Source organism: Phycomyces blakesleeanus (genome assembly GCF_001638985.1).
Source record: "Phycomyces blakesleeanus NRRL 1555(-) unplaced genomic scaffold PHYBLscaffold_25, whole genome shotgun sequence".
Classification (NCBI taxonomy): domain Eukaryota; kingdom Fungi; phylum Mucoromycota; class Mucoromycetes; order Mucorales; family Phycomycetaceae; genus Phycomyces; species Phycomyces blakesleeanus.
In genome coordinates, this window is record NW_017265158.1 from 453,712 (window position 1) to 473,386 (window position 19,675).

General features: G+C 38.9%; 7 protein-coding genes across 7 annotated transcripts; 6 read left to right on the forward strand and 1 right to left on the reverse strand.

The window, feature by feature from the left end:
- Positions 1-579: 579 nt before the first annotated feature.
- On the forward strand, positions 580-1,359 carry PHYBLDRAFT_160155 (hypothetical protein). The gene has a single exon (XM_018434126.1). It carries the CDS (start codon positions 601-603, stop codon positions 1,102-1,104), a length of 504 nt encoding a protein of 167 aa, XP_018286420.1. The 5' UTR covers positions 580-600; the 3' UTR covers positions 1,105-1,359.
- On the forward strand, positions 1,346-2,372 carry PHYBLDRAFT_150559 (hypothetical protein; the record flags this gene model as incomplete). The annotated part of the gene is made up of 5 exons (XM_018432504.1): positions 1,346-1,366; positions 1,572-1,588; positions 1,660-1,779; positions 1,916-2,109; positions 2,215-2,372. 5 exons carry the CDS (start codon positions 1,346-1,348, stop codon positions 2,370-2,372), a joined length of 510 nt encoding a protein of 169 aa, XP_018286421.1.
- A 7,215-nt stretch (positions 2,373-9,587) lies between these two features.
- PHYBLDRAFT_68935 (hypothetical protein) lies at positions 9,588-10,093 on the forward strand (the record flags this gene model as incomplete). The annotated part of the gene is made up of 2 exons (XM_018442029.1): positions 9,588-9,644; positions 9,746-10,093. 2 exons carry the CDS (start codon positions 9,588-9,590, stop codon positions 10,091-10,093), a joined length of 405 nt encoding a protein of 134 aa, XP_018286422.1.
- A 205-nt stretch (positions 10,094-10,298) lies between these two features.
- Positions 10,299-12,702, forward strand: PHYBLDRAFT_68936 (glycosyltransferase family 64 protein; the record flags this gene model as incomplete). Its single annotated transcript, XM_018442030.1, has 8 exons — positions 10,299-10,505; positions 10,660-10,821; positions 10,905-11,021; positions 11,084-11,314; positions 11,389-11,530; positions 11,598-12,001; positions 12,107-12,279; positions 12,366-12,702. 8 exons carry the CDS (start codon positions 10,299-10,301, stop codon positions 12,700-12,702), a joined length of 1,773 nt encoding a protein of 590 aa, XP_018286423.1.
- A 382-nt stretch (positions 12,703-13,084) lies between these two features.
- Positions 13,085-15,768, forward strand: PHYBLDRAFT_136415 (hypothetical protein). Its single transcript, XM_018429785.1, has 10 exons — positions 13,085-13,259; positions 13,402-13,511; positions 13,600-13,882; positions 13,960-14,069; positions 14,145-14,208; positions 14,317-14,610; positions 14,684-14,762; positions 14,875-14,882; positions 14,958-15,326; positions 15,383-15,768. The coding sequence occupies exons 2-10, from the start codon at positions 13,476-13,478 to the stop codon at positions 15,604-15,606; spliced, it is 1,467 nt and encodes a 488-aa protein (XP_018286424.1). The 5' UTR covers positions 13,085-13,259; positions 13,402-13,475; the 3' UTR covers positions 15,607-15,768.
- Positions 15,769-15,878: 110 nt separating this feature from the next.
- Positions 15,879-17,005, reverse strand: PHYBLDRAFT_136418 (hypothetical protein). Its single transcript, XM_018429786.1, has 2 exons — positions 16,973-17,005; positions 15,879-16,494 (listed from the first exon to the last, which is right to left on the reverse strand). The coding sequence occupies exons 1-2, from the start codon at positions 16,973-16,975 to the stop codon at positions 15,940-15,942; spliced, it is 558 nt and encodes a 185-aa protein (XP_018286425.1). The 5' UTR covers positions 16,976-17,005; the 3' UTR covers positions 15,879-15,939.
- Positions 17,006-19,100: 2,095 nt separating this feature from the next.
- Positions 19,101-19,550, forward strand: PHYBLDRAFT_150563 (hypothetical protein; the record flags this gene model as incomplete). Its single annotated transcript, XM_018432505.1, has 3 exons — positions 19,101-19,151; positions 19,216-19,286; positions 19,385-19,550. 3 exons carry the CDS (start codon positions 19,101-19,103, stop codon positions 19,548-19,550), a joined length of 288 nt encoding a protein of 95 aa, XP_018286426.1.
- Positions 19,551-19,675: the final 125 nt, after the last annotated feature.

The window sequence follows — 19,675 nt, forward strand, 5'->3', positions numbered from 1 at the left end:
AGAACGCTCGGAATGGCATAACATTATGAGTTTAATGGCAGAAAAGTTAGAAGAGTTCCGCAAAGATGTCTTTTATGAAATGACACATCAACTGCAGCTACCCGTGGACGAAAATGAAGCAGGACTTATGACAAGACGACTCCAGGCGACACAATCAAGTGATCAGATGGCAGCATGGAACGAAATAATGCAAGTTGTGAATGGCATCGATAATCATAAGTTTGTCAATCGTATTCGTAAGAAGGTCAAAGATGCCCACGAGCTAACTCGTCGATGGCAAAAGGAGTACAAGGAACTCAAAGGTAAGCCGAAATAAAGTAAAGTTCTTGTATCGTATTAACAAGTCAAGAAAATTATAGAAAAATATACAAAAGTGGCCAGCAGTGCATATGAAAAGATTGCATTTAGAAAGTAAGTAAAGCAAATAGATCTTGATCGGTTTCTTATAAGAATTGCTTGTATTTTTATTTTCATAGTTTCAAAGTCGGGGATCTAGCTCTGTTCTTGCCTACACGAAACTCTACCGGAAAACCGTGGGCAGCCTTTAATGTGAACGCTCCTCATTATTTCCTCAAGCCGTCTGATAGTGTACAGCAACTAATGGCCACACGAGAATGGATTGTAGCCAGAATAACATCTATTACCGAGTGCTCTGTAGATCCAAAAGACCCTTCTACAAATCCGTTTGGACTTGCCCATGGTCTTAAATTCTATCAGATTGAAGTAGAGCATTGGAGGTCTCATCATAAGAGCAGCAAGGCACCAAAGAACCGGCATCACGACAAGCACACCAAAGATACAGACCTATCTACATCTGAAACACTTTCACGCCGATATGGAACACTTTCCCAATCCTCAAACCCACAGGATATAGGACTTGCTAGTCTCTCACTAGACAATTCCCAAATCAACACAAATCTGTCATCGTCAATGAACCTTACTATCCCTAGCCGTCCGACACGCCCAGTATTTCCTGTCTCGCATTCATCATCCAACATCGTTCATAGCTATGCTCATCAAAACTCACCTCTACTAGCATCAAATGTCCGTCGATGGAGTGGAGGAAATATAATCCCACCCCTTTCCGATCATGACTCTACATAAGTTTAATTTTCTTCATTCCATTTCCTTTACACTCTCATACGTATTCTTTCTTTCATACTAGTTTTATCGAAACACCTCTTCTTGGACTACACTGCATAATAATCGAAGAGTAAAAATTGTCTAAACAAGCTTATCATCTTTTCATCCTTCTCGATATAAGCATATGATGTCTATTTGTATTCTTGTTTGTTTGTTAATAATAAAAGTATCACTGCTATACAACCATCCTTGTTAATAGCATATGCTCTTTGTAGGAATAAAGGTAAATAAAAGGCATTATTGGTCCAAAGTACTGAATATGTCTTATTGTGTTAGGCTTGCTTGGCTAAAAATGAGATATCCAATTTATTTCCTCAGTATGAGTTGTTGTCATTAAAGTGTGACGCAATATTGTTTGACATCTTACTATTTATTCGCCTTCTTACGCGTATCATTTCTTTCTCTTTCTCTCAATTATATTCCCAAAGTTTGGAAGCAGCAACTGGTAAGTAATCCCCATCCCCTCTTTTTTGCAAGGCACAAAAGAAAATATTAATGAATATTTTGTATCTTTAGGAGCCAGATAGAGTTATTCCATGCTGGCAGAAAGATCACGATTTGTGGTCCGGTAGAATCAAAATGTCGTCTCCCTAGAATTAGTGTCCAGACTGCCCAGGCTGTCCTGCCAGGTTGTCCGTAAGGTCTGCCAAGGAAAATCATGTCTGTTGTCCTCTCCTCAATCCCCGATCTGATAGACCAGTCTTTTGGCTCACAAAGATCAATCTTCACTGCAGAGTAATGGTATTATATCAATGCTTATTTTGAAAAAAAGACTTGCAATTAAACGACGTGTACCTGACGATGATATTTGCAATACAATCAGGATTGTACAGAATACATCAAACCTCTCAGCTGATTATGAATGTGCTGTTGAATATATAAAGTTGAAGTGGGAGTACAGCAAGTCAGGCAAACTCAAAGCAACAACTTATAAGATCATAAAGCATATTCTCAAGACAATAGACAGTTACAGTCATCCACTGCATCATAATTAAAAGAAGACTATCCGAAAAAATTAGTCTATGCGCTTAATTTGTCCTTATATACTTGCGTTTCTCTTCCCACCTAAAGGCATAGTTCATATTGTCACTGCCGAATGTGAGAATTCATACTTTACTGAAATCAAGAAGGGAAAATGCCCCCATCCAAAGCCGGTACACGGGTTTAGGATGGATATAAGGCTTGTAGTAGAAGTAGAAGAAGAGATTGATGTTGCTGTTGGCAAATGAGCCAAGAAGAATGGCGACAACAAATCAACCAATGACAATGCAAAGCTGCTTCGAGAGTGCAAATATACTATTGATGGATTAGTTAACAATCTGCAAAGCACAAATGATGAAGCCATGTAGTACATGACTAAAATAACTGGCCAATCTCAAGTGACATACTTAGAATATCTTAACTGTTTGAATCCATACATAAATGCTTCATTTGTTTGACTTTGGGCTAAGAATATATCGAGGCAGTAAAGAAAAAATCTTGCTCCGTAAAGTGATATATAGCCAATTGAGATAAGTAGTTGTATTGTATTTTCGATAAGGACCATAGAAAATGGAAGCGTAGTCTTAGTTATTGACAGATAGAGCTGACCAAATGAGGATTGTGTGATTGGTATCAAAGCCTATACAAAGACGCCGTATAGCAAAAGCTCACCAGGAAAACGCAGCAAACATCAACCAAGTCAGCCTTTCCTTTCTAAAACAAAATATAGGAGCCCACACTCCAGAGTAGACAATCCCCCGCGTTCATGAATACTCTTCACTATCCGCAAATTAAAAGGTCTTTTTCGACAGCATTGCTGGCGCTGGTCGTAGCCCTTGATGTTAAGTATGATTTAAAGTGTAAAAAAAAAGTGTACATATTTTCTTGCGACAATTAGGCGCAATCTTCCCGCCAATTTTAGTTAGCTAGTTCCGACAATATGTTTTTCAACCAAAGTGACAAAAAAAACAATTTAAACTCATGGCATTTATTTTTGTGTTTCCGCCATTTATTTTTTAGAGGACGCCAATTTCCATAGGTTTGACTGTAATTTGTTCCCATTTTGAGTAACACATCTTGCTGCAGTATTTCTTGTTACTGTCACTTCTTTTCTACATATTTTTTTGGCTATCTTCTTCCTTTCTTTACCTATTGACACGCCTATAGAATAGCCATGTCGGTCGAGAAAGCGCCGGTACTCGATCAACAGATCTCCGAATGGTCTGCTGCAATTGAGGCAGTTGATTCAAAACGAGTCCAGGAGCTTTATAATGAGAATCCCGAATTATTATGGCGTCCATTAGCCAAGGATGCCACCCAAGACACAGACTATTCTCATCTAATTACCCAACTTGGAAGAATCGAAAAGCTCGGGACGACACTTCAGAATCTCAATGGTCTTCAGTACCTCCTGCTCGATCACCTCGAAACTTTTCAAGGCGTACCTTCTATTGCTCACACTGAGCGGACCAGGCTTATTGGATTTTTTATCGAGGTAGAGTAAAACAAACAAAAAACTAACCAAAATTTTATAGTTTTTTTCTTTTCTTTTCTGACAAATTCTAAATCCAATTAAAAAAGCGAGCTCAACCAAACGATCTAAATAAATGCTATTGGGGAAGCAGTAATAACACAACACTACATCTAAGTAGTCTTCTCGGCTTGACTCGTATTTCACGCCAATTGATTGACAAAGGAGCGCTGGCAACCATATCAAACGACTTGAATTACTTCCCAAAAGACGTGTCTTCAAATGATGAAACGACTCGGCTACTTGATACATCCCCAGAAGATAAGATCGGAGAACCTGCTGTGGGGAGACTGCGACCTAGGCAACATGTAGAAGAGCGGGTGCCAATACCGAAATTTTCTCCATCCGAAAGATTTAAGCAGCTTAGAGAAAAGGCCGAAGAATCTTCACTCAACGACAAGAAAAATACTCAAGTTGATCGTCAGACATCTACGCGCAAGTACTTTAAGCCTGGCCATGTAGAAGAAAGAAAGAAGCAAGTTTTGAGCGAAGAAGAGGAAGCAGAATTGGAAAAACAGCGATTGAAACGTCAACAAGAAGTGGCTCTGCTTACCAAACGTTCGGCTGTCAAAAACAATCCGTTACTGAAGATTTTCGAGCAGCAGAATACAGAAAGTGTCACCACGACTGCCCCAAAGTCAGTTCCATCTTACAATACTCAGAATAAGCTACTATCACTCGATGATGGACAAGGTGATCCTCAATTCCGTCGAAAATCGAAGATGATCTCCTCCTTGCAAAATAAGTCATTTGTATCCTCTAGTGTTTTTCGCCAAGGTGAGGCATCAGATCCAGTTATACCACGATCACCTCGCCAGAATCGCGCAGGTTTCTCGCCTTCATACCCAATTGTGCAATCGGAAAACGAACCTTCTTCGAGCGGACAACGGAATATTGCAGATGTTGGACAGCGTAATGTTGGAATCCAGATTCAAGTAGATGAAGCAGAATCAGTTGACAGAAGTTTTATTCCTTCCGAGAAACCTCCTTCCACTGTAAGCCAGAACCCTACAAATCTTGAGGACGAGCTTGAAACCTCTGTGAATAAATTGGAGCCATATCCTACAAATAATGTGAATACAAAAATTATCGAGAACAAGGACCCTCAATTAAAAGATAATCAGCAAAACAATCTACATTACAGAGATGTTCAGCCAGATATTACAATTACTGTGAACAAGGACATCGACACTTCGCCAGAGCCCAGTCCTCGATCAGATCATGCTATATCCCCTGAAAAGGCTTCTATACCTAACCACGCAAAGCTACATGATTACGAGTATCGTGCAACAGATAGAGTACGATCAAAGAACAGAAACACTTTGGCAAGACAAAGTTTATTCGAAGGCGGTGTAGCGACCAAAAGCTCAATATTCAAGAATGCCACTGAAAACGATGCAGAATTCGATAAAAGAATCAAGGCTGGCAGAACTTTTGGATTCAGAGAGAAAAAGGACGGTACCGAGGAAAATGAAGAGGATGAAGAGGAAGACTATGAGGATGAGGATGAAGACCTTGAAGCTCATCCTGAGCAAGTAGTTCTGGTCGAGCGAATCGTAACCCACGATAATGATTCAGACATGGCAGAAACAACAAGATCTGAAAGAGCGTTGGATAGCAACAAAGATAAATTACCTTTGAAATATGTGGCACTTCCGGAAAGTAATAAACCCAAAGTTGAGACTGATATTGACAAGAAAAACATCTCGCCACTAAAGCCTTTTACATTTCCCGAGAGCCACACAAGCGATTCTGATTTCAAGAAGATAAACATCTCACCACTAAAACCTGTTACATTGCCTGAGAGCAACACATATGATTCTGATCTCAAGAAGAAAAACATCTCACCACTAAAGTCTTTTACATTGCCCGAGAGCGACACAAATGATTCTGATCTCAAGCAGAGAAATATATCGCCGCTAAAGCCTTTCACACAGTCAGAGAATGACAAGATCAACTCTGATCTCAAGGAAACAAATATATCATCACTAAAGCCTTTCACACATTCAGAGAATGACAGGATCAATTCTGGTCTCAAGGAAACAAATATATCACCACTAAAGCCTTTCACACAGTCAGAGAATGACAAAATCAACTCTGATATCAAGGAAACAAATATCTCGCCACTAAAGCCCTTCACACCATCAGAGAACGACAAAGGCACATCCAATCTCAAGGAGGGAAACATATCAACTCTAAAGGCTTCTGAACTGTCAGATGGCAATAAAGCCGATTTTGATTCCAAGAAAAAAACAATTTCACATTCAAAGCCTTTTACGCTATCAGAGAGCGATAAAGACACCTCTAAGGGCGAATATAAAAACATCCCATCTCTAAAGCCTTTTACGGTTACGGAGAGCAAAGAAAACGACACTGATGTCGAAAAGATAATTTTCTCGACTTTAGAACCTTTTGCACTATCCGAAAATGACAAAAACAATACTAATTCTGAAAAGAGAGGTATATCACCTCTACAGTCTTTCATACTACCAGAGAATGAAATAGCCGGTACAGAACTTGGAGATAAAAACATATTGCCCTTGAAATCACTTTCACATCCGGATATAACTTATACTGAAAAAAGTATGCCCTCTACAAAGTTCGCGAATATTCCAGAAAGTACTCATCACTTCAAGCCCGAAAACAAGGAAGATATATCACCTGTAAATGCTGTAAAACCCTTGGAAAGTGTCACTTCTGAGACATCTGATAACACAAGGAGCATTTCAACTGCGAGTTATGTCATGCCCCTGGAAAGAGCCGCTTCCGAAACATTTGAAATCGAGAAAAAAATGTCAATTGCGAAAACACTCGACAATCAGGAAAGCATTTTTAGTGATATCAGTGTATCGCAAAAAGACCCAATGGTTAATGAATTCACCGTGGCGAAAGAGAAGGACGCATTGCAAAAGAGCGTCGAAAACAGGGAATCTGTCCCATCCAACGAAATTTCTGGTTCTGAAAATAGCAATGCATTTAACAAAAACGTTGTAGACAAAAGCACTGTAACTGAAGCAGACTCTATGCTTGAAAAAGTATATGTAACACAAAAAGATCTTATATCTCGGCAAACTGTTGATTCCAAAGATGATCTAGAGCATGAAACAAAAGGTATGTTTAGGACTATCGAAATGGTTTTTTGAGGCTGTTACTTTTGTTATTGTTATTATCGCTTACTAAGTCATGTTGTATCGCTACCAAAGAGGAACGTGATTTGTCAAAGACTATGCCTTTGAAAAAAAGTACTGCATCTGAAAGAAATATTGTACCTGAATATGATCCTTTCCCTGAGAAAATTCTTCCAAAACAAACCGATAAAAATGTATCTGACATCGATAATAGAACTCTCGTGAAGAATGCAGTACTCGATGCATTTAAACAAAATATGGACTTTATTGACGAAGACTATCTATCAGATGAAGATATTGTACAAGATAGTACTGTAGCCGACACACGTGCCGTCTCGGATAAAGGTCCATTGTCCACAGATAGCGCGTCTAGAATTTCTACTATCTCGAATTCTATGCAGTCCGAGCCATATCCAGAAAGTCTTTCTCGATATAATTCAACTGATCTTGAACCTGAAACCAAAGTCAAAGAAAACGCGCTTCGCCAAAGCGAAAATATTTACTCTTCTGGTATTTCATCTACTGCACCAGCTGCTATTTCGACCACTTTCCATGAATACAACTTTGAGGATGAACCAGCACAACAAGAACCATCTATAAGTCCGTTAGATAAAAGCCTTCCCAGTAAAGATTCTTTGCAAGCAGATGATATTACGCCAAGAACTAATGGAGAAGATACCAAACGTGGCTTAGTGGTAAATTCTCCTTCTAATATTCCCGTGATAATCAGGAAAGATGATCTTTCTGGAGGGGAAAAACCTGATGAGGAGCACTACAGAATATCACCAGCGGATGAAATTGAGAAAGAGAAGCAAAGAGTATCGCAGACACCTAGTGCCGAAGAAATGCGCCGCTTGAGTGGTAGTCAGCGATCCCATTGGTCTGTTGGGATGAATTTGTGGGATACCGTAATAAGACGCGAGTCTCTTAGAGGAGAAACCAACCCTCGCCAGAGCTTAGCAACATGTAGCGAGTCGGATAGCGAACAGTGGTTTGACAGTCAAGAAGAATGGATGTTAGAGCAAGCTGAAAGAAGAAAATCTAAACGAAAGAGTCGCGCTGCTGCAGAAGGTGAAGCTTATATATCGTCTGATGATGATGAAGAAGCTACGTGGAGACCAGAACTGGCTTCAAGAGCTGTGGCTTTCGAAGGAAAGGCTGCGATGATCGATAAAAAGGAGTTTGTTTCCAAGGAAAGACTAGTTGACTATGACCAAGTCGAAGAGGTCGCACCTAAAGTCTCATTTGATGATGTAGCGCAATCGATTGATTCAAATTCAGAGAATAACTCGAACCGCCGCGTTTCTGAAGATACTATCCGAGAGAATTATGTTAATCGTGGACCAGCATTAGAAGAACGTGCTGTAGTTGATGATAAAGGGCAGTTTTCTTCTGATGGCATATCAGTCCCATCGCGTGGTCCTTCGTCATCATTTAGCTCTCACCGTCGCTCTATGGGCGATAGTCTGGATACATCTCCTCCCCACTCACCTCAAAAGGTTAGCGAAGAGATATTTGAAAGAGAACAGCAAGAGCATCAGCAAGAGCATCAGCAGGGGCATCAAAAGCCTCAGAATCAACAAGGGCAGCAATTAGAAAAGGTAGAAGAAATACAGCGTGGATTTGGCAGTGTTTCGGTTACGACGACTGCACACCTTGTCACTCCTCTCCCAAAGAGAAAGGATCCTGAAGAACAAGTTGAAGGCAGCACAAAGCTTGAGTTGGGACCTGATCAAGCCTTTGATGATCCCAGCAACCCACACGCGCACACGTTGTCTGGCCCCATTTTGATTCAAGAAAAGGATGGAACACCAAGAGAGGCTGGTATGTCTATGTTGGTAGCTACATCTACACCCGAGGTTCTTCCATCATCGCAACAAGGTAAATTATACGTGCGAGTAAATGGTGCCCACAATATGCTGCTACCGTTGCCCAAAGAGGTTACATATGTCCGATGTGTGGTAAGCGATGGACGGTATGAGTACATGTCACGGTACGAGATTCTTGGACAGCAAGTATTATTGGATTATGAGTGTATTGTTGATACACACCCAGACATGATTGTTACCGTCGCACTGCATGTTCGACCTGATTATCACGTCAAGCCCCGGACTGGTCTAAGTCGATGGTTTACCTCTATTCGCAAGCAAAAGGAGTCCCTGTCAGGTTACGTTCATCCAGATGATGGAGCAATTGGACAGACTCGGTTTGCACTACCCCATATGATGCATGCGTGCTATCAAAAGTCTTATCAGTCCACGTTTGACTGTTTCAATTCGTGGTACTGTAGAAGTTCTCGGGAGAGGCAAAGACAGCAACAATTTGGTGATGAAGAGGATGTACTCAAAGTGGTTGGCAATCTTTCGATCGAAATGCTTTATTTGCCGGTCTCAGATCCATCACTGGTAAGATAAAGTTCTTTTTTAAGATCCACATTTTCTGTATCTCTTTTTCTTTTTCTACTTTAAAAGCATATATCACAGCAATACTTTGCCTATACATTTAAGCACGTTTCAATTCTTTATAACTTTCATTCGACACACAAAAGATAGACTAATAAAATAAACCATTCAAAATTTATATATACACCTTTATATTCAAATTCATATTAATGGGCATACATATCTATATACACATGTACATACACATACACATACACATACACATACACATACACACACACACACATACATATATACATATGTACATATACATATACATATACATATGTGGGTCATCTACAATTTAGCCAGTTCCCAGAAACCTGCGCGAATGTGACTTGGCCTTGAAAATCCGACAATGGCATGGTACTTGTTGGAGAAGTGGATACCTCTCTACTAGACCACAGGGATCGAAGGCAAGTAAATTTTCGGGTGTAATTTTCTTCTTTAATTTTTTATTATTAGTGTTATTATTAGGGTTTTTAATATTCTAATCATAATTTGCCTTGTGGATATTCTAGATTTGGGAAAGACGATTTTATCGGTTGATCGGCAGTCAATTCATTGGCTATGCGTACGAAGAAGAAGAACCTTGGGTTCCAAGAGAACGTTACGATATTGCTGACGCTGTACGGCTCAGTGCTGCTGTAGACCAGGTTATTGTTACACTTGAAGATATACCAGAAGATGGACGTCTCTTCCAAACCGAGACAATTTGGGAGGACAATAGACGTGGATTCTTCCGCTTGGCATTCCCTGACTTCCATTTGGATTGTGTGAGTGATCAAGTGGAAGAAAGTGAGGAGTGGGTAAGAGCTCTACGATCAATGATTGGCCGTATCCCTTTGAGAATACCTTTTACAGTATAAGCAGAATATTTTTTTGTCACTCAGGCTATTTTCATGACATATTTTGTTTTGAACTATTCAACAACTTCATCCTCTTACCGTATTTAAATCCATCCTTACTCTTTATATTTCATCCCTCTCTTTTCGTTATTCCTATATTCCTTAATTACTTACCCATACTTTATATTCTTAATCTGATTCCATAATACCGTGATATACATATAATATGATCTCTTCTGGTCAAAAACGCTGTTTTTTAATGAGCATTTCCTTATTTCTTCTGGCTACAACACTTTTTGTATTTATGCCTGCCCTGAAATCTGAACCTTTCTTTGATAAACTCTATTCAAATGATATTAGTACATATACTTCACGGTTTAACAAATCTGTCAAAAAGTCAGCTTTTGCAACAGTTTTATGTGATACAACAATGGTAAATTGTAATTAAATTGAATAGAATATCAAGAATGCAAATGCAAATTGAAAGCAATAATACTCAAGGAGCCTATCAATATTGCAATTTCTTTAATTAACTCAATATATATATATATATATACTCGCACTGTTATTAATATAAATAACATTAGACAGAAGCTATCCTTGTATCGATATACTCCTTAAAGTCTGCCATGAATACTACTACCTCCTCAACATCACAAAGCGATATTCTGGTAGTTGTACCAGATACGCTAGAACTCTCAGAATCTGTGTTAACTCATATCAAATTATTGAATGTTATCATCGTCAGAGTAAGTATTAAAGCACACAATTACCCGCATCGCCGCTTAGACTTTTTTTTTTAAAATAAATAAATCAATCAATCAATCAATAGGGAAAAATACTCCACGAAAGTGTAGCAAAAGATTCATGTGGCACCGCACTTACTCTGTGGTCATTGGTAGATTATCACAAAATCGTATACTTCTCACCAAATGTATTCTTCAAACAAGTAAGTTTAATTAGTGAGCATGATGTTGTGTTAAATTAGATATACTAACATTAATTGTCAAGAACCCCCATACACTACTTGAATTTCCCAGAAATGCAGTCATGGTTCTTTCAGATAATTATGAACCTATCTATGGATCTCTTATTGTAATTGAACCCAGTCGAGATATTCTTGAATACGATGCTGAGTTGTATGATGTAGAGATAGAGCGTATTCCTATCTCAGACTATTTGCAAGAAACTATACTTTCTTGGGACCGAATAATAATGATGCCATTATCTCTGTTGGATGAGGTAAGACAAATATATGAATATACTGTACAATTCATTGATGTTAATTATATTAAAAAAATATATATGGCTTGCAGAATATTCTTATCTTTAAAGATGCTACGAAACCTTGGAACTTTCACAAGTATGGCAAGCAAGACTGGAGATCATCGTATGAGCCCTCTGAGTACTATACCTGGAGACAAGCTCACACTTTGCTGAAGAATTTTTTATCACTAGGTAACTTACTTATTTATAATTTTGTGAAGTAGATCCTAACAATACAATCCACTATTTCCTTGTCAAGGTTCTCCTGGATGGGCTAACCAAAATCGTCAGAGGGACATCTGTGATAAGGTTGCGCCTAATTCTACGAGCCATACTTTTCCACTCCAAAACAAGTTTTCAGTACTCTTGAGTACCTATAATCCAGAACGTATAGAACATATATCCCTTCTCATCCGCCACCTGCTTCGATCGTCCAAAGTGCACGCTGTTTATGTTACTTGGCACAACCCCGCATTGGAAGTACCCCCATCGCTCCTAGAAGCCCTTACTTCAATTGAACGCGAGCGGGTCCATATATTGAGACAAGAATACGATTCTCTTAACAATCGGTTTAATCCAATTGCAAGTCTCTTGACAGATTCAGTGTACATTATGGATGATGATATTTTTATGGATCTGGGTGATCTTGAGTTTACATATCAAGTAAGCTTAACAATAAAGTATCCCCTTTATCTCAACCATCTCCTTCAAGTCTCCGTTTATTAATTTATGACAATAATAACCGTTTTTACTTACCTTTCTTTATAGACGTGGCAGGCACAAAAGGATAATGCAGTGGGTCATTTTCCTCGTTACCACACATTTGATCCAGAACTCCAGACTGGGACATACAAAGTTCCTTATGGTCAGAAAATGCAGTATAGTATGGTTCTAACAAAAAGCATGTTTGTCAGATCTGACTATCTTTTTGCTTATACATGGTAAGTCAATAGTTGTTTTTTTTTGTAATACTTTTAAAAATGAATATAGCTACTAATTAATCTGAGCAAACTTTTATAAATCACAGTCTATTGGATCAAGATATGCATCGTATTATTGATGATCGTCTTAACTGTGAGGATATTGCATTTTCCATGCTGGCAACTGGATGGACTGGTGCTGGGCCGACTTCAGTGACACCACAGAAGCCAGTCAGTGACTTTGGACTTGACTTGGGAATCAGTCTATCCGTTGGACATATGGATGCTCGTGCAGAGTGTATAGTAGATTTCATAGGGCAATTTTGGGATGGACAAGATCCACTCATAATGGCTTACAATACTATTGTTCCTTACCGTCGTACCTCTCTTCGGAGGGGTAAATGGGAGAGCATTAAATCCCAGGTCAGCAAGTACGGCATTTAGTTCACCGAAAAACTCCCCTTCTGTTGTACAACTTTCACTTCATCCAGGAAACCCCCCCTCCAATTCATTCTTGGACTCATTCTTGGTTATCGTTTACTCTTTGTTTTTTATCATGCCCTTTCATTTCTTCACATAAATAGAGCATCAACTTAATATAAAATATTCATTATTACTACTTTTCATACAAAGACCATTATTCATCCCAGAACAGCCTAAAACTATATAAGTGACGTAGAAAAGAAAGGTCGGATGACGTCGTGTCGGACCATCAAAGACGCCACTTTACACCGGTCCTTTTTTACCTAAACATAGCGTTGACTGTGTTTTCTATCCTTTTTGTTAACTCGACCTAATGGCCAACAGCAGCAGTACAACCGTCGCCCCTCCAGCAACTGCCCAGGACAAGCTCAAACGCTTTTTGGAAGACAAGGACTGGAAGTTCTACTGTGCCCTGGCTGCTGGCGTGACTGTGGCTGGTGCAGGACTTTACTACCTCTCCAAGCCTAAGAAGCCTTTGGCAGGTAGCACTCCTCCTAAACCCAGAGCACCCGCTCAAGGTACACATTATTGTATAATTGAATACAACAAATCCGGATATGGATTTATAAAAACAAATAAAAAAAATCTGGGAAAGAGAAAGAGAAGATAGAAAGGGACAGCAAAGAGAAAAAGAGCGAAAAAATGCTGAGACTATTGTAGGTAAGCCTTCCACTCCAGCTGCCCCAGCTTCTCCTGCTGCTACAACTTCTACAACTGGCGCCGAGTACGAGACCATGACTGATGAGGAAATTGCTGCCTTGACTGAAAAGGTAATTAATAGAATAAGAGAATAAACTGCATAAGAAGCATGATTGGAGATACTGATATTATTATTTTTTGGGTAATTGCAATTAAAAGGAGCGTGAAGATGCTGCCCAGAGCTTAAAGACCAAGGGAAATAGCCATTTTAGCAAGAAGAAGTACGAAGAGGCTGTGCACCTTTACAGCCAGGCAATTCGTTTTAAGAAGGATCCCGTATTTTTCTCCAACCGCGCCGCTTGTTTTGGCAATCTCGGTCAGAACGATCGAGTAATCCAAGATTGTGATGAAGCACTCAAGCTAGACCCTGTGTACATCAAGGCCCTGAACCGTCGTGCCCAGGCTTTTGAGAAGAATGATGATCCTGAAGCAGCTCTTTATGGTACAGTGACATGCACAGGATGCCGAATAATAAGATGCGAGGTGCACTAAATGAGTCTTTTCTCTTTTTTTTTAAAGACTTCACTTGCGTCTGTATCCTTGATAATTTCAAAAACGAGGCTGCCAGCAAGGCAATGGAGCGTATTCTTAAACAGGTTTCTGAGGCCAAGGCTAAGGAGATGATGAAGGTATAAAGTCACAAAAAAAGGGAAAAAGAAAATGGATAGAATGTACTTATCAAGGATTGGTTCATTTTATTATAGACTAAGAAGCCTCACCTTCCTTCTCCCACTTTTGTCAATGCTTATCTTGAATCATTCCATCCTGGTAAGATTTAAACATATATACGATTAATAGGGGGAGAAGTGAAAAATATTTGGAGAAAATCATGCTAAAACAATTTTTATTTTATTTTCTCTTTTAAAAAATATACAGTTATTCATGAGCTGCCTTCAGCTGTGGATGAGGAAACTGGTGATGCATACTACGCCAAGGCATACCGTGCTATTTCTGAGCGCAACTACGAGACTGCCGTCGAATCTTTAGAAAAGGCTGTTGAGTTAGGCTGCTCCCGTGCTTATCAAGCCTATGCTCTTAACTTGCTCGGTACCTTTGTATTCTTAAAGGGTAACGCCAATGATGCCCTGAGTTACTTTGACAAGGCTATTGAGGCCGATCCTCAGTTTGTTCAGAGTTACATTAAGCGTTCTTCGATCTACATGGAAAAGGGTAAGTTAAATATTGATATGGCTGAGTATGCTTTCTTTATATTTGATTGTTAATATTGGATGGTATACTGTAGGTGATTTGGCATCTACATTTAAGCAGTTTGAGTTGGCAGTTGGAATCAACTCTAGTGACCCTGATATCTACTACCACAGGTACGCTTCTTTAAAAAAAATGTCAAAATGTGTGTATAAAGTTTATAATCTAATTTGAGTTGTTTCTTTTTTGTGTGTAATTTCTTTTTTGGTTTTGGTTTTCCGTTTAAAGAGGCCAAGGTATGTACCTAAGCTCTGACTGGAATTATGGACAATGCGCTGATACTTGATATTCTTTATTTTTTGGGTTATTAGTGAACTACATTAGTGGAAACTATGATGCTGCTGCAAAGGATTACGCTGAAAGTATCAAACTCAATGACTCCTTTGTTTACGCTCACATTCAGTTGGGTGTTGTTCAGTACAAGCTCGGTTCGATCTCTTCATCAATGAGCACTTTCAACAACACTCTTAAGAAATTCCCCAACTCTGCTGAAGTTCACAACTACTACGGTGAATTGTTGGCTGATCAACAAAAGTTACCCGAGGCTATCGAGACATTCACCAAGGCTATTGCACTGGACTCAAAGAACCCCTTGCCATACATCAACAAAGCTATGTTGATGTACCAGGTTATGGGTGACATGAACGAGGCCATGAATCTTTGCAAGAGCGCATTGGAAGGTAATAAATGGTTATAAGCACTAGGGAAAGGAACCAGTATTTAACGGAAAATATAGTTGATCCCGCATGCGATGCTGCTGTGGCTTCTTTGGCTCAGATGCTGCTTGAACAGGGCGAGTCCGAGCAAGCATTGACCTACTACGAGAAGGCAATTGAATTGGCTCGTACTGAGGCTGAATTGGAGCATGCCATTATGTATGTTGAGGCAACCAAGACCCAAACACGTTTTGCAAAGGAGTATCCTGAAGCAGCAGCTCAACTTAAGGCCCTGCGCGGATAGAAGAAAAGAGAAGAAAAAGAAAGAAAAAACAAGAAACCTAAACAAAGCAAAAGAAGCAGAAGAGATGGCAAGAAAAATCAATCGTTTTTCCCATCTTAATTGAACATCAAATCCATGTAAAAATATATAAAGATCAAGAGATAATCCCACTTATACACCCATATATGTACGCCACAGGCAAAAATATATCAAAAAAAGCCTCCCTCTCAGTAGTATACACCATTTCAACAAAAAAAAATGCGGTTTAAAAGTATAATGCAAACGAGAAAAATGATTTTTGAAAGAGAACTCTTCATTTCAACCAGCCAGACCAAGTAGATATATTTTATTTTCTTAGACCTTGAAGCCACGGGAAGCACGCTTACCACGAGCGCGCTCGAACTTGCGACCCTCGGAGCGAACATAAGGCTTCTTGTTCTTGTGGGGACCCATGCCGAAATGCTTAACGGCCTCACGGGAGTTCTTGGAACCACGAATAAGGACAGTGTTGGCACCGGTAGGGGCACGGAGAGCGAGCTGATCGAGGGTGAGGATCTCACCACCGGCCTTAAGGATGCGAGCCTTGGCAGTCTTGGTGAAGTGAAGGGCAGCAATAGAAAGCTTGGGGAGGTCCAAGATGCGGACATCGTCGGTGATGGTACCAACGACAACAAAGGTCTTGTTGGCGGCGCTCTTGGTGGCAGCGTACTTAGCAAGGCGGGAGACCGAGACGGGGGGACGGTTGACACGGGACATAAAGAGACGCTTCAAGACAACCTTGTTGAAGTTGGCATCAGTGCGGCGAGCAAGGAAGCGATACAACTTCACCAACAAAGCCAAGTAGACATTGTCCGACTTGGGAGCAGTACGGTTGGAGTTCTTAACGTGGTGGTTCTTAAGATCGATACCCTATAATTTCATCACAGTTAATTGCTGTTCTAACTCTTTTTCTCTTTTCATCTTGCTTGGTAGTGGCGTACGACTCTGGAATTTAGTTGTATATGCGTAAACGTTGTTTTGTTGGGAAAAGTGTATATTGAACGGTTTTACTGATTTATTAATTAAATTCGGTTGAATTTGCCGTACTGATTCACTATTTATTAATCCTGATTGGCCGTTCGGTTGTCTTTTTTTAGGATGATCGTTTGGCTAATGGGTTGGTCGTTTGGGTGGAGTGTGCTGATTGGTTAAATATCCAGGTGCAACTTGTAGATTTGGCTGATCGGTTGATTGGGTCGGTTTGATTTATTTGTATGTGGGGTCGATGGCATAGTGGTTATGGAGCGTTGTAATATGTTGGTTTTTAAAAATAGTGGCTGTTGATCCATTATTTATCGTCGTGCATCCATCTATCCAATTATCGTATCTATCCAAAAGAGCTATTTACCATTCTTGTTTATCAACCAAGTCGTCGACTGCTGGCAGGAAGAAAGATTCTAAGGTGGATCCATTTGTTCTTCAAAAGTACACCTGTGCAGCATTTCCGGGAAGTAATATCGCCACCCAATGAAATTCAATATCGCTACCCAATGAAAATTAATGTTGTATTTTCAGGAATGGTTTTCGCGTGATTAGAAATTATATTATATATTAAATACTTTAAAAGTAATGCTGTAAAGCCTTTTTTGTGCCTTAAAACACACACACACACACACAGGCATATAAATTGTTAGAATCTTCTTTTTTTTCTTTTATCACTTATTTCTCACTACTGCACTAATTACTTGGCAAGATACTCGAATTTTCTTAGGAATTTCTCAAGCGCAAGCCAAAGCTTTAAATGTTTTCCAAATGTTTTCCAAATACGGTTTAGCGGTTTTCTTAAATTTGTGGATTTTAAAGGCGAGCCGCCAAATGTTTGACCAAGACTAGAGTTGAATCCAAAGTGTTTGGCGAGTCATCTCTAAAAACGTCTGGTTTAAGGAGACCACTGAACCGCATTTGGAAAATCTTCGCCAACATTTAGGACCTTGGCATGTGCTTGAGAACCCTCTTAATTACAATCAATCCGAATCAATATTATATGAATGTCCAAGACTGGCTTATTAAATAAACATTTCCTTTACACACTAATTACTACCAAACCATGTTAAAATGTGCTTTCACATTCTCAACACTCAGAGATAAGTCATACGTAATGATTGGTGTACGAACAGCAATATTGAGGATATTAAGATTTCTCGTAACAGTGCTTACAATATCATAACAGCCAGATGTATTCTTTCAGTCTAAAAGAAATAAACATAAGCCAATACACTCTGTGTAAAGTAACAGCCTGGAGAATATTCGGTAATTTTACTATCGAGTCTGCCAACGGAAATAAACTGATGGAAAGCTGCTAAAAGTCCATACCCTCTCTAATTTGACCGTCCTTTTTCTCATTGTCTTTGCTCGTCTAAATCAGTTTCTGGTGCCTTAACTTTGAAAGTATAAGGTTTTACTTTTTATAGTTACCAAAGGAGCTTTATTATGCAAAATAACACGCTGTATTTGTATGATAAATATTACCTTTCTTCTAATGTTTCAATACCTTTTAATTAAATTGATTTTTTTTACAAGTAGTCTTGTACTTTTTCTCTATTAAATAATGGATCCCGTCACCGACTAAGTGTTCAAAATTTTCACAAGAAGGACCACCAAACACTTCAATAATGAAAAATCCAAGGTGGTTATGAGAGAGAATCGTGAAAATCTCATCAATACTGGGACAAAGACTTTTTTTTTAGCATCAAGTAAAGCTCTGTGTTTTGTTTGACATAATGTAATTTTTGATTTTCTCTTATAAGAAAAAAGATAGATTGTGTCAAGATGTAACTCATACATCAAGATCTTATTACAACCCACCATCTTTGATAAATTGGGATATACATATATATCATAAAAAGCTTTAGTAATCAAAAGGTATATTAAAGACATTGTAAAATAATATTTGCTCATACAAGGGTCGATGAAGCACTTAAAGCCGTCTACAAGCTGCCTCTCACTACATATGTTATATTTCTGTGGAAAGGCTGGGACGTTAAGTACTTTGAAACTCTTTTTTATTGTTTGTAAAAGGTGTGAAATCAAAGGGAGTTATCTTGACAAAAGTTATTTTTTCTGTGGTATTTATAGATATTGAGGTATATCCAGCCATCACAGTTACGAGTTATGGTAACGGCTCCGTGATAATATTTTAAGTACTTCTGTCTGAACTCGTAAATTATATAATATATTTAAGTATCCCAAATACAGCAACATACAAGATGTATTTAGTTTACTAAGTTAAGACCATCGAAATTACACTTACATTAAACAAAGTATACTGCTGAAGATCACCTTACAACCTTTGTTGTTCTCAGTATATTCAGCTTATGTTAAATGAAATATAATGACGAATCAGTTTTAACTTGCTTCGTTTTTTTACAATTTCTTTGCTAATTGTGGGTATCTTCTTGGTTTCAGCAATAATCAATCCATCAATTTCATTTTGTAAAGTAACTGTGAAAGACGACTAACCCTATGAAAAAGTCAATATGTCAGATATACGGCTTTCAAATGGATTTACAGCAAACAAAGAGTTGGCAGTTTCATTATCTACTTGGAGTTATGAATTGAAAATTTAACTTCTTTCTTATTTTAAACATTTAGACGGTGACACGACACGGCACGACACTCTCTTTTGCCGCCTGGAAAATGAGATGGCCTGAGAAGACACGCCCGTGAACGTTGAAGTAACGACACAAAGAGGAACTTCAGTTTATAATTCTTGAAGCTGTAACTGCAAAAGGGTTACTGATATCTCTGTGCGCAAATTCAGTGAACCAAAGAAGAGAAAAACAGCTGGCTCGTCGACAGCAAAGTTGCCCTCTGGTGGCACTAAAGTCGGGCATTTTCAAACATACGTAAAAGGATACTATATCATTATGAACAACGCGGAAAAATATAAAAAAGAGTCATTGAAGGCAAACACATATCCAGAATAGACTCATATTCCATTTTCTTAAATCAAACTGAAGAATGTTGGCCAAAAATCAAGGTCTTTGATAGTTATAAGCTTTAGAAAAAAAAAAGACAGAGGAGTGATTGAGGTGTCATGTATTTTTTGACA